This window comes from Hyperolius riggenbachi, chromosome 1 (assembly GCF_040937935.1).
Source record: "Hyperolius riggenbachi isolate aHypRig1 chromosome 1, aHypRig1.pri, whole genome shotgun sequence".
In the NCBI taxonomy this organism is placed as follows: domain Eukaryota; kingdom Metazoa; phylum Chordata; class Amphibia; order Anura; family Hyperoliidae; genus Hyperolius; species Hyperolius riggenbachi.
The window spans coordinates 122,122,193-122,136,686 of record NC_090646.1 but is presented as its reverse complement, the minus strand read 5'-3'; the positions used below and the strand labels follow the sequence as shown (position 1 = coordinate 122,136,686).

At 43.6% G+C, this 14,494-nt stretch overlaps 1 protein-coding gene across 1 annotated transcript in view; it reads left to right on the top strand.

Moving 5' to 3' along the window:
• PDS5A (PDS5 cohesin associated factor A) overlaps positions 1 to 14,494 on the top strand; it is a 153,049-nt gene that overhangs the window by 125,003 nt on the left and 13,552 nt on the right. The window contains 8 exon segments of the mRNA XM_068278468.1: positions 1,113 to 1,236; positions 3,036 to 3,240; positions 3,399 to 3,513; positions 4,902 to 5,034; positions 7,502 to 7,621; positions 9,959 to 10,021; positions 11,463 to 11,599; positions 13,767 to 13,869. Coding sequence (XP_068134569.1) covers positions 1,113 to 1,236; positions 3,036 to 3,240; positions 3,399 to 3,513; positions 4,902 to 5,034; positions 7,502 to 7,621; positions 9,959 to 10,021; positions 11,463 to 11,599; positions 13,767 to 13,869 — 1,000 coding nt within the window.

The following is a 14,494-nucleotide window of genomic DNA, read 5'->3' as shown; positions in this document are numbered from 1 at the left end:
TTAGCATTAGCAGCAGTAACAGCAGCAGCAGCAGCCCAGGATTTTGTCTACTAAATAAATTTCTGGTGATTTAAGATCTTTCTAACTTAGAGTACCTATAATCCTGCTTACTTACTTGCCTTTGTTGACTGAGCTGCAGAGTCATGATGGTCCTGCCTTCTTTTCCACCTGCTTCATGCTCTCTGCCTGCCCTCTGTCCCCAATTTAACACTGTTCCCACCTCTCCCATTCATATGGATGCTGTTGGCAGAAGTGCCCATAGCCTGCCATAGTATGCTGCGTGCAATTTCTTTATCGAGCACCTGTGCAGAATAGACAGAGGGAAGTCGTCCTGCAGGGATGTGAGTGGTGGAAAAGCAGCAGGTTGAACAGTAAAGCTTCTCAGAGGCATTCTTAATGTTCACAGAAGTGGGTAGGTATCCTTTCCTCCCATATCACAACTCTCACAGGCCTTACTAAACACTGGAACTGAAGGGGGGGTATGTACTGTAAAACAGCTGTGTGCAAGCTGGATAAATTACCTTGTAATAAAGTTCTATTGTATATGTGTGCTGTGAACTGACAGTTCGGAATGCATGTCTAACACGCAAAGGGGAATAGGATTCATTTGCATGGCTCTGCCCACTGCTCAGAAGTGATAATTTTGGACCTTGCTTTTCTGATCACGTAGCCTGCTCTGTTTTTAGAAGCCATTGCTTTTATCCTTTCTGAGGTTAGCTTCCGTTTTTATATTCGTTGACATTCCTGCAGCTTCCACTTCGGGACTCCCAAATGGTTTTCTTGAGTCCCTGGAGGCAGATGACAAATACTGCTCATCTCTGCTATAAAACATACCAGACCTGTAAAGTTATATTTTTTATTTAAGGATAAATTGTGCATAATTGCAGCACCATTTGTAAATTCCATGTCTACCGTACTGGATGTAGATGGCTGAAGTACTGTTAGTGTATTGCTCTTTGTTGCTGATAATATATATGCAGCTCTAGCTGGTTTGAGTCTTGTAGAAATACTTCTGCTTTTGTAGGAAGACATTATTTTTGTATGTATAAAATGTAACAAATTGCTTATATGCAGTTCAGCTTTATAATGTGGGAAATGTGATTGTTTTTCAGCAAGTCGGACATGTCTCGCCTGAGATTAGCAGCTGGAGGAGCGATTATGAAACTTGCTCAGGAGCCTTGTTACCATGAAATAATCACTCCAGAACAATTTCAGCTATGCGCACTGGTTATTAATGTAAGTTACTTCTCCAGGAAACTCTACACACCACCTAATATGTGGCAGCAGTTTTTAGTGGGCAGCAGACATAGCCGGCAAGAATTGTTATATCTAGTCAGCAGTAAAGATGTCACGGTGGTATGTAAAATTCCATATTGGAATAATGGAGTGCATGGAATGTCTTCCCAACTCCCTATCATGGTTTAGGCAGACTTTTTTTTTCTTCAGGGGGGTTTAGTCAGCAAGAGGTAAATATACCACTTCCAGCAAAATAGACATTTGTAAACGTCCTATTTTTGCTCCTGTAGTACAAATAGGACGTTTTATATAAATTTCCATTCTGCCAAAGTGCGTTTGCATTTATACCTTTCAGCCTGTGGCAAGATGGTGGTTAAAATAGACCTGAACTCAGAATAGAAAGCCTTGATGGCTGTTTCACACTGAAGGACTTCAGAAAAGTGTATATACATTATAGTCCCTGTTATCCCAAACTCAGGCATTCAGAAGTCTTAACTAATTGACATGCCCGAGGGGGATAATGGGGGCAGTGTTTAAGTAATCTGCAGTTTGTCCGCAGCAGAAGGGACTTACCGAGCCTCTGTGCTCCATCTTCTATACGTCCTGCAGCCCTTGAAGACCCTTCTGGGCATCCATCTATGGGTTCTGACATGTCATGTGGCCTGCATCTGGTCACATGACATGCAGAGACTCTTATACAGAGCACACTGGAAAGCTGCTGGGGGATTGGTAAGTTGCTTCTCCTTGTGGGTGGGGGGGGGAGAGAAGGGATGCGGGTTAGTGTTATTTAGCACGCGTATCCAGAATCTTGCAATCCCCGTGTCTGCCAGATACTGGGGATCTTGCTGTTATATGTATGTAATACAGTTGTTGATTATCATCCTCAACCCAGAGTACAGGTTGCTTTCTGGGATTGTAATAAGATCAGTCTCCCAGGCAGATCAACCTCTCATACTCTGTTGCTGAAATTGTAAATTCCAGCCTCCCCTGATACTATAGAGGAAAGATGAGACTCGTAGGATGGACCTGGGCATGCTAACATTTACGTAACTTACGTTCAGGTTTAAGATTTGTAAAGTATGTAGGGAATTAATGGAATTCATTATGGCTCCCTTCAGAGAAATAGAAGGCAGAAACATGAGGTTCCCCAAGAAAGAGTGCATACAAAGTTCAGGTCTGTCTTACTTGTTGCCATGTTTTTGGGTTGAGGGAGAAAGCTAGTTTGTGTGGAGGAAGCTTACACAAACATGTGGAAAACATTCAAACTCCATGCAGATAGTGTCCTGGCTGGGATTTAACTGCTGCAAGACAAGAGTGCTGTCCACTTAAGGTGTGACACCAGCACAATTACGGTCGCCGCACGGATCTGGGTGCGATCCCTCAGGCTACAACTAAAGGGGCCAAAAGCGCTCAGCCTACGTTTGGACAAGGTGATCTGGAACTCCAGATCTCTGCGGTGCATCAGGGCCATCATATACTTGCTATGTTCTCTGCAGAGAATGCCCCAATCAGTCGCCTTGGTCGAGAATTATTTAGTGCGTGTACAAGGCTCTAGTCGTTTTGCTACCCAATGGTTATCTTCTCATATTTAAATTGCAGGTTGAGCATGATGCCGTTTGCAGCAGCTGTATGCAACTGACACTACCATTGGTGTCTGCCCTCTCATCTGTCATTGGCAATGTTACACTTTATATTTTCAGCATGGCTATATGTAATCTGCTATAAACCTCTCCCTTATACTTTGCATTCTAGTTTTGACGCTAGTTATACTGAGCTTTTCCCATTTGTGTTTGCTGTAGGATGAGTGCTACCAGGTACGGCAGATCTTTGCACAAAAACTGCATAAGGCTCTTGTAAAGCTGCTGCTTCCACTTGAGTATATGGCTATCTTTGCCTTGTGTGCCAAGGACCCTGTGAAAGAACGGAGAGCGCATGCGAGGCAGTGCTTACTGAAGAACATCAGTATACGAAGGGAATATATAAAGCAGAATCCAGTGTCAAGTGGTAAGTATGACCTGCACACATCTCAGCTGTGCCCACACATTGAATGCTGCGTACTGATAACTTATTGTGCCTGTTCCTGTACTTTAACATGAAACAGGAGATCAACAATAAAATGTACTTAGTTTGCTTGACACACTACCTTTATTATGTCTCCACAGATAAATTGTTATCTTTGCTGCCAGAATATGTTGTTCCGTACATGATTCATCTCCTGGCTCATGATCCAGATTTTACGAAACCTCAGGATATCGACCAACTCCGTGATATCAAAGAGTACGTTTACAGATGATTCATAGTAACTCTTCAGTCTTCATCAATTCACTCTCTCGTTGCCTCTGTGCGCTGCCCTCCATGTTGCGTTTCAGCTCTCCAGCTACTGTTGTGCTCATAAGTTTACTTATTTTTTTTACCATTTTCGATAAAATATGAATGATAACACAAAACCTTTTCTTCCATGGTGGAGCATCTGGCTAAAGGAACCTGGGGAGAACACTTTAATAGGGTTGGGTGAGCCCTGTTCTGCTGCTAGAAAGAATATTCATCATATGATAGGTGTGCTTTAAAAAGAACCCGAGGCGGATTTTCTAACTCTTAAAAGGACACAGAGGCATGTTCTGTGCACAAACATGCATCTGTGTCCTTCTGCTGCCGCTGCCAGTCCCCCCTGAACTCTGCTGTCCCCCTTGAAAAATACAGACGGGCTAGCGACAATCTGATTGTCGCTAGCCTTCTGTTTGCCTGCAACTTGTCAATCAGCATTGTCTCCCCCGCCTCCTGCATTACATGGTGCTCCCCGCCTCCGCTAGCTTCCTCCAATTGGAAGCTAAGCCGCGACCCTGGAAATACTCTTCACCGCCCCTGAAAACCCCCATGTTGCAGCTTATTGGGAGCCTCGCACAGGTGCAGCATTAGCTTCCCAAGCTGCCTGCGCAGTAGACTGGAAATTATCAGGCTCTGCTATTTTCGTCCAGAACCCAAGCGGAGAGCTGCTAGTGCACCTATGCAAGCAGGCAATGTAAAGATTTTTGCTTTGCACTGTTTGGGGGTCTCTGTGGAAGATGTGGAAAGCCTAATTAGGATCCAGAGGCTTCCCCCTCCCAAGACAAGTATTTTTTATTTATTAATTTTTAACTAACAGATTCTCTTTAAACCTGCAATTTACTAAAGTACATAATAGTAATTCTTGGTGTCTGGGCTGTGTAACATAAAACATAGACTTGTAGTTGTGTCATTAAGAAATATAAAACCCGAGGGATCTGACTGGCAGATCGTATCAGCCTAGCCTATTCTACTTATCCGTCACCCACCAGATCACCGGAGGCCCTCCTTTTCCCTTCATAGCAACAGACAAGTGTAGTGTCGTGTCTGCACAGAACTGTCGCCCGAGGGATTGAGACCAGATCCCTGTGGGTGACGGTAATTGTGCTTGTGTACACACCTGAGGTAATGACATTTGTCAGCCCTCCATTGTAGCAGAACCTTCCTCTCCTTCCAACAAGTAGCCGTAAATAAAGGTTGTGAAAGATGATGATTTTTAACAGGGCTCCATTACAAAATGCCTAATGTGGTGATAAATACAGATTTTTTTTTTTTTGCAGTCCTTTAAATGTGTGTCACCTAGATGCTTACTGAAATGTTTTTTTCCCCCCCAAAAAAAACAGGTGCCTTTGGTTTATGCTTGAAGTTTTAATGGCCAAGAATGAGAATAATAGTTACATGTTCATGAAGAAAATGTGCGAGAGCATCAAGCAAACCCGGGATGCTCAGGCTCCTGATGATCCGAAAGCCAATGAAGTATGTACTGTATGCAAAATTTACTCTGTTTGCTTCAATGTAGAATTTTACAGGATGCTTGAGTGCTCGTAAAATGACACCTTGCCGACCTTGAAATCCAGATCGAGTCAGGGAGTAATTAGTTACGGGCAGGATCAGACCCCTGTCATCCGGTGTATGGCCACGGGGAGAGAGAAGCAGAAATGGAAGCATCATTGATTTGGGGATTCAATAGGTGTAACATTTTGTAACGTACACCTTTAAAAAAAAAAAATCTGTCCTTAGTTAGCAGCTGCAGAAGTATTAAACGTATTCTCTAGCCACATGGCTATCATTTATTTATTGGACTGATATAGTGCAAACATGTTATGCAGCCTGGACAATAAATAAGGTTACAGACAACACAACACAAGTAATTAGCAGTAATGGCCACTAATGATCCAATCTTTTTCACTCAATTTTACCATTTCTGTGTAATGTTATGCTGGATACACACGTTGAGATTTCCCGTTCGATTCCCGGGATCGAACGGATCGAATCGATTTTTTCCAACATGCTCGATTCGGATTTCGATCGTTTTTGCCGTCGATTTGGCATACTTAACAAGAAAATCAACGGCAGAAACGATCGAAATCTGAATCGAGCATGTTGGAAATAATCGATTCGATCTGTTCGATCCCGGGAATCGAACGGGAAATCTCAACATGTGTGTCCAGCATAAGGGGCTGCCTAAATTATCCATTAAATATATTCACTCACTTTACCCTTATACTACATAGATTTGGTAAAATTGGATGACAAAGAATGGATCGTTGTTTCTTAATGAGAAACCATGACCAAGAATTGAACTTCATCCCAATCAGTAGCTGATACCCCCTTTTACATGAGAAATCTATTCCTTTTCACAAACGGATCATCAGGGGGCTCTGTATGGCTGATAGTGTGGTGAAACCCCTTCCACAGGAAACTCTGAGGACCATTGTACTCCTGACAGTTTCCTGTCTGTGAACCTCATTGCATTGTGGGAAATAACTGTTTACAGCCGTTTCCAACTGCCAAAAAAGCAAGCAGCAGCTACTTCCAGTGACATCACCTGCCAGCAGTAAAAATGTAACCATGTGATAAATGTCAGAATGTATATTAGGGAGAGGAAAAATTTTACAATGGGCAAACACTGACTAAATAATCTATACATAATTATTGTAAAAATGAAGCTCTTTTATCACATTATTTTCACTGGAGTTCCTCTTTAAGACAGACAATGCCAGATCAGTATGCTGGAAAAGTAGTTCAAGTAATTCAAGTTCACTTCAATCTGTGAGCAGGATGCCCGATCAAGTAGGAAACACAAGGAGGGAGGGCCCTGCCAAAGGATTACAATATAAAGGTAGGAGGTGGAGACACAATAGGAGGGGGCTGCATCAAGAAGTTCTTGGCAGAGAGAGTTAGGACAGCAGCAAGGTGGGGTAGGGCTTTCTTGAAGAGTTGAGTTTTTAGGGCTTGTTTGAAGGTGCCAAAGGAGGGGCAGTGACAGCTTTCCACAGAATCTGGTGCGGCTCTAGTGAAATGGTTGATAAAGGCCAAATACTTCAGGCAGCTGTCAGTCTGACATGAATACAGGTTGTTATTGTGTCATCTTAGATCGGGGTAGGGAACATATGGCTCGGGAGCCAGATGTGGCTCTTTTTATGGCTACATCTGGCTCACATACAAATCAGTAGGGGGTAGATTCACTAAGCTACACTGCAGCGCAGCTTAGTGTGGCAGCGCAAGTAACATTTTCAAAGTAGGCACACTACTGCTGTAGCATGCGCTGCTAACTTACTCGCACTACCCCCAAAACCTGTCAGGTCCAGTGACTTTGTAGGATGCGATCCCCCACTTTGATTGGGCCAATAGGCTGCCTGTCGCTTGCCAGGCAGCCTATTGGGCCAAAGTGCGGAGATCTCGCCCTACAAAGTGAATCAACCCTCAAGTCAGGTAGCTAATTGTACAAGCTGTTAGTCTGTATTTTTCCTCTCTGGCTCTCGGGGAAATTGCTGATGTTGTTGAAACCCAAGAGAAGCTGAAGGCGTGTCTGACACTTCCGCTGCCCGGGAGATCAACTGTATACACCTCACCATGGCAACCATGGCAACCATGGCAACAGGGATGCGATCCCTACTGTCCAAGTTTGAAACATATTGTATGGCTCTCACGGAATTACATTTTAAAATATGTGGCGTTTATGGCTCTCTCAGCCAAAAAGGTTCCTGACCGCTGTCTTAGAGAAACAATGATTAGGAAATGTATGCAAAGTGTACCTTGTTAGATTATGACAAATGGTGTAAAAATAAATAGGTAGGCGTAACCATTCACACTTGCTGTTTTTGAATAATTTTCCTTTGTCATATATGTGGCTGCTTGCATCTCCCAGAATGAACAGGAAGGTTGCAGTTCTGTTTTGCTGAATTATCACCCATTTGCATTGTTTTTGTTCTTTTCTTAGAAATTATACACAATCTGTGATGTGGCTCTTTGTGTTATGAACAACAAAATTACTGCCACCCATACAGAAGCTCCTAAAGAGCCAATGTTGCCGTCTAGATTTTTTACGCCGCCTGATAAGGTAATATTTACTTTTATGTCTTCGCTAACATTCCACATATAGATCCAGAACCATAAATCGTCGAAATTGGTGCTGTCACAGAGAGGAATAAAATACCGTTCAGGGTCCTTTTACACTTGCTGTGGTTTGGAACAATAGCACTGTGTTAAACCGGGGTGCGACCTGGGGGGGACTGCAACATGGAACTTCCAGTGCAATTCCAGGATTACCGCGGAAGTCAAACAGTAATGCACTGCAGCATCTATTTACCTGAAGCACTTCCGTTGCATCGCAGGCAGTGTCATTGCGAGGCGTTGCAGTGGGAGAGAGAACCATGGTGCGCGGTAAGTGTAAAAGCACCCTCAGTCATAAGTCTAATAGATTTACTTCAAGCCCAATTCGTTCAAATGTTGTTTTTAGTTTGGAGAGACGTCATGTGACTCTTGTAGCTCGAAAATGGAACAATCCAAATTGCATCAAGTAAGAAAAATTAGCATCTTATTTACCATCTTGAATTACCAGGAAAGAAAGATTGTTGTGCAAGTAATATTTCTGATCAAGATTCCTTCTCTTTGCTAATCTACAAAATAGGGAAGAATTGGCAGCGCTTCTAAACCAGGCCGCATCTGAAATGACTATCGTCAGAGTTGTGCAAAGCCCCCCTAGAGGCAAATACACACCTTGTAGTCAAAACATGATAAAGTATGCACCAAATCCCTAAACTCAGAATAAAAACGGAATGCAAACTTGAAATGGCAAAGAGGGGTGCTCATGATTTTATCTTTCAGTGGTACTTTGTATAGTAAAATTGTATTCAAGATTATCAGTAACACTTCCCCTCCAGAAGTGGAAATCCTGTGATTTCCTCCTTTGCTTGTAGATGCACTATTCATTTTTCTTTAGCTGCAGATTTCTAAAGCTTCTAGATGAAGGTTCTTCTGAAACAGGATGTCTCAGTGCCATTCCTCTTAGCTGTCCTGTAACGGCTGCCTTTGGCTGAGCCTTATCAGAAAAGCAGTCTGTATTGCAGGACAAAGGTTTGTTTTCAGAGACCATGTAGTGAGAATCAGTTGAAAATCTGATGCTGTGTAATATAAATTACTTTTATATTACTTATCTGAATAAGTATTTGTGAGGATCTTGCAGATCCACACAGAACTGTAACTAGGTAGAATGAGGTCCTATAGCAGCTTCATTCACTATCCTGTGTTGCACATACGCCCCACTCTAAAGAGAATGTGGCCTTTCTACAGCAATAACAGAAATTACAGTGCTATATGCTAACTGCATTCATAGCTATTTTGTGTGCATATGCAACTTACGTGATCTTTTTGCCTGTTTAAATCAGTGCGTAAGCAGACACTTCATGCTGCATACATGAAATAAAGGCGCCTGGAAAAAAGGGGCGCAGGGGCTTGTCACTAGTAGAATGTCACTATAATTAGCGCTATTCTACTACTGGATTCCGATAGTAAAGCATTGGTAATCTTTACTGATACTCTACTATGACTAACCATAGCCCTACTCTCACACAGAACCATCTTCCTGCCACTCCCCTCCGGGGGCGCCTATGCAAATTGCAAATCACGGCTTTTAAATTGGGAGCCTATGGCGGCACCCTTTTTTCCTGTTCTGCTTTATGCCATCTCTACCCTCTTACTCCTTTATTGCAAGGCCCCATAAAAGGTGTGTATTCTGTTATGGCTAAACCCTTGGATTTGTAAGCTTAAAGAGAACCAGAACCCGCTCTTCCGTCAGTCGGAGCCAGTCTGAGCGTAAGGGAAGTGCGCTGTTTGCGCATCTCTGCAGCAGCCGCTGGAGAGATACATAGAGGGCGCACTTCTCCTGCGTAGCCTGGCTCCGATGACGTCAGTGACGGGAGCCGGATCTCGTAGTTGCGGGCAGCGGTGGATGGGCGGCATGGTAGAGATCCGTGCGTATGGGGCTGGAGAAAGCCCCAAGTATGTATAAAATCTTTTCTTTAGATTGTCTCTGGTTCCCTTTAAGGAGAGCCGATGTGGGCTCATAAAATAAAAAACAGTAGGCTACCTGATCCGGGGGGCTGAGCAGATCAGGTAGCCGCCCCTGTGGGCCACACTGTCCCACTTTCAGTTTCGTGACCTCTGGGTCACGACGCTGTAGAGAGAGACTGTGTTTCTCTCATCCAGCGTGCAGGGAGGTGGGGTGGCGGCAGGGGGTGTGGCCAGGGAGAGAGAACCGCCCCCCATGGAACCGCCTTGGGTTCTCTTTAATCTGTTCTGTAACAGTGGCATTACAGCCCAGACTTTAATTATATGTTAGTGGTGTTTTGAGGAGAAGTAGTGGAGAAAGATTATTTTGTTTTCTCTTGCCTCCTAGGAAGTTTGCAATGACAAAAGCTATATATCTGACGAGACTCGGGTTCACCTACTTACGGGCAAGGTAAGAGATCTCATGTTTTAGTCTATTTATAAAAGGCTTGTTTGAATTTCCTTCTGAGCATGGTTACATAAAGAGTAAATAAAGCTGGGAGTTGGAAACTTGAAACCATGTGCGATCCACAGGTGTAAAAGATAGTTGCACACCACAGTAGAGAGAAGTGTCTGGATGCTCCAGGGACTTCCCTCAGCCTTCTCCCAACCACCAATACAGTGCTGACATCTTCAGAAGTTCGCGGCCACGCCCTGTATGTAAACGAGTGTGGTGCAGTAGCAAGGAGCTTAGGGCTCTTTCACATTAGGGCAGATTTTCTGCGTTTCAACGGTAAAGTTTGCGTTACCCAAGGTAAAATGAAAGTCCATAGACTTTCATTTTAGCTTTCACATATAACGCTGCGTTTTTGTGCGTTGCATTACGACGCACCCAGGCGCAGTTTTTCGCCTGACGCTATCTTTATGCGTTACAATGTTAGTCAATGTAAAACGCACACTGATTGCAGTGCAAAGCATATTAAAACGCATACAACAAAACGTATGCTTTGAGCGTTCTCCAACGCCAGCTCTCATGTGAAAGAGCACTTACCACTTGGGTTCAGCGTAAAAAATAGAGCCAGTTCGTCTCCGTGCTACCGTGTAGGCTGAAGCTGTCTGTGCCTTAGCCTTGTGGATGAGGGGTCCCAGCACTGGAATGGCAAGTGAGAAGCTATCTATTTAGGTAAGTGCCTACTTAGGGCACTTTTTTTCCACTATAGGAACACTCTAAAAGAACTGGTCTTTAAACATTTTTTTACACCCAATATCCCACTTTTCACATATTGACCTATATGCAATTAACTTTTTCTTATGTGTTATGTCCTAGGATATAATTTTTCTTGTTCATCTTGAAAATTACTTCAGCACTCTTTCACTTACGTTTTGGTACTTTTTCAGTTGCAAAGTACTGCTAAAATTACTCATATTTTTGGGTGGTTGCTGGTGGTTTAAAGTGGGATTGTCACCATAAAAATCAAATTTCAGCCGCAACTGGTCTGAGTGTATTAAGTGATAAAGATGCGAATCTTGCTTTCAAAACTTTTTCTGCTTTTATGATTGGGAGTTATCACATACTTAAGGAGTACTGGCCCTTTAGTAGTCAGTGCCAAACAGTTGCATGCTGGGGGTTCTTTTTATCTATAATATATTCCTCCTCCATTTATTTCCCTGCATAGCTGCCTATCTGAAACCCGATCCCCTGCTCACTTGTGTGTACAAGCAAGGCTTAGGTGACTCAGCGATTAGAGGAAAAAAAGAAAAATGTAAAGGGCAGAAATGACATCAGGATATGCACAGGGATTTGTCATGCAGCATTTTATCACTTCTTTGTAAATAGGCCCTGATCTGTCCTTGTATCAACAATTTCAGTTGAGGAGTATAAAGGAAATTCTTGCTTTTTTTCTGCCCTTTAGCCGAAACCAACTTCAGTTCTTGGTGCACTGAACAAGCCTCTTTCAGCTACAGGCAGACGGCCCTACAGTAGAGGTGCAGGACCTGAAACTGGAAGTAATGCCAGCATTATTTCTGAATCAGACTCAGTACGCCAAAGGTAAGTGTACCAGCGTGTTCCTTGTAACGTATACAGCTTAATCTTTTCACAGGGTAGCAGTTTACTTTTTGTCCAGGCAATGATTCAATTTCTCCAGTCATTAGATTCCTTCACAGTTGCATAAACATATTTCTAGGTCAGTTAAAAGTTAGATTAGTTGCATCTTTAAAGGAGTTGTCAGGCATATATTAATAAAATAAATACTACTTACCAGGGGCTTCCTCCAGCCCCAAGCTCCCAGGACCGGACTGTTCTGTAGTAGTTCTGCGCCTGCGCGGTCCGCTCCGGCCCATGTGGCGGTGGTTGACAGCGCCGATCGCGCAGGCGCAGTACAGAACGTCATCGCCGGGGACCGGGTCGGAGCTCCGGCAAACTGCTGCGGGCAGAGCTGCGCCTAGGGAGGTCCTGGGAGCTTGGGGCTGGAGGAAGCCCCCCCGGTAAGTAGAGTTTATTTTATTAAAATATGCCTGACAACTCCTTTAAAGGGAAGGTCCAAGCAAAAAAAAAAAAATGAGTTTTACTTACCTGGGGCTTCTACCAGCCCCATGTAGCCATCCTGTGCCCTCGTAGTCACTCACTGCTGCTCCAGTCCCCCGCTGGGAGCTTTCTGACCTCAGAGGTCAGGGCCGAATTGCGTACATTTTTACACATTCCCGCTAGTGCAGGAACATTAACGCATACATTTTTACGCGTTAGTGGTGGAACGCGTACATTTTTGTTCCGGCACTAGCTGGAATGCGTAAAAATGTATGCAATGTGGCCCTGACCTCCGAGATCAGAAAGCTGCCAGCGGGGGACTGGAGTAGCAGTGAGTGACTACGAGGGCACAGGATGGCTACATGGGGCTGGTAGAAGCCCCAGGTAAGTAAAACTCATTTTTTTTTTTTGCTTGGACCTTCCCTTTAAAGAGACACTGAAGCGGAAAAAAATATGATATAATGAATTGGTTGTGTAGTACAGCTAAAGGTGGCCATACACTGGTCGATTTGCCATCAGATCGACCAACAGACAGATCCCTCTATGATTGAATTTGATCAGAGAGGGATCGTATGGCTGCCTTTACTGCAAACAGATTGTGAATCGATTTCAGCATGAAATCGATTCACCATCTGTGAAGCTAGGGCCCTATACATTACCTGATCCCAGCAGAGCAGAAGACAGCGGAGACCAGGGGACTCGCGCCGGTGGAGCAGGTAATATATTGCCGCTAGCGTTGGTCGTTGGGCATTCGAACGCCGCTATCGACGCACTCCCGACCCGCCAGCGATCGAGCAAATTCTTCTGCACGGACGGCTCGCCGGGAATTGTCGGGAACGATTGATTTCGGACGGATATCGATTGTTGTGTCAGCGTTTGCGCAACGATTTCACAGCAGATTCGATCACAATGATCGAATCTGCTGTATATCGGCGGGAAAATCATTAGGTGTATGGGCCCCTTAAGAAATAAAGCATTAGGAGCAGAGACGTAAAGGTCCGTACACACGCCGGACTGGAGGCAACGACGGGTCCGTCGTCACCTCCCGCTGGGTGTTCCAACGACAGTCCGGCATGTGTACGCACTGTCGGCGGACTGATACGGTTGTTTCTGAGCGATCCGCCCGGCGGATCGCTCAGACACAGCCGTATTAGTCCGCCGACAGTGCGTAAACACGCCGGACTGTCGTTGGAACACCCACCCAGCGGGAGGTGACGACGGACCCGTCGTTGCTTCCAGTCCGGCGTGTGTACGGACCTTAAGTCTAATATTTGTTTCCAATACAGGAAGAGTTAAGAAAGTTGTTATCTATGCAAATAGCCATTGAGCTCTGTGACTTTGAAAGGAAAGTGGTGGAGAGCTCTGACTTAAGATTAGGTTATCTCAACTGTATTGTGTTTTTCTTTTGCAGAAAACCCGTTCAGGACAGGTCAAAAGTTCACTGCCTGTTCTGCAAAAACTTTTTAGAATGCTGATTAATGTGTAAACTGCAAGTATTCGAGAATGATGCAATGTTATAAAAAAAAAAAAAAAAGCTGTATTACTGAAAATAAAAATGAGAATATTTTTTTGCTACCAATGTTGTAGTAATTACCCCTACTACACAACCAATTCATGATATCATAATTTTTTTCCGCTTCAGTGTCTCTTTAAATGGATTTTCTCCAATGTGCTTTTTATTTTATTGCAGGGATCAAATCTCTGAAGTACCTGAAACTGGAGTGAGTGAAAATGAAGAGAATCCAATCAGAATCACAGTAACGCCTGTTAAAGCTGATCCTGTTAAGACCAAGGTACAGTGGCATTTTCCCTATTATTATTTTCTACTCATCTACAGAACCTTCAGCTTTTTGTGAGATGAAAACATATACTGTTCTACAGAACATGGAACTAGCATAACTGCCACATGTTAGGTTATTTTCCTCCATATGGCTCCATGTAATGATGTACGAGGTGTTACTGCCAAATAGGACTTTGCTTTCTAAACACACTTCTCTCTGCTGGAGGCTGACCCAGTTCTGTTGCTTTCTTGATGTAGTAAAAGTGTGCAAAGTATAATCACTTTCTGCCACCTTGATGATGTTAGGGTTGGCCTATGTGGGGAAATGCTCGCAGCCTGCCTAATAAAAAGAAGCAACTTTACATAAAACCCATGAGAGGAGAGAGCAAAGCAGACAGTGCTAGAGTTGGTTCACACTATGAGCGCGTTTTTAAGCACCAGCAATTTGAAAAGAACTTCCCAGTGTAATGCTATGTGTGTGTTCTCATTTGTTTTTTTGAGAAATCACACATAAGCGCCAGTAATATTATACAATTATAGATTTTAATTTTATTTAAAAAATACAAGCATGTCACTCCCATTGTTTACTAAAATTACTTTTACTAGCATTCTGGGTTTGCTGACGTACTGATAGCATC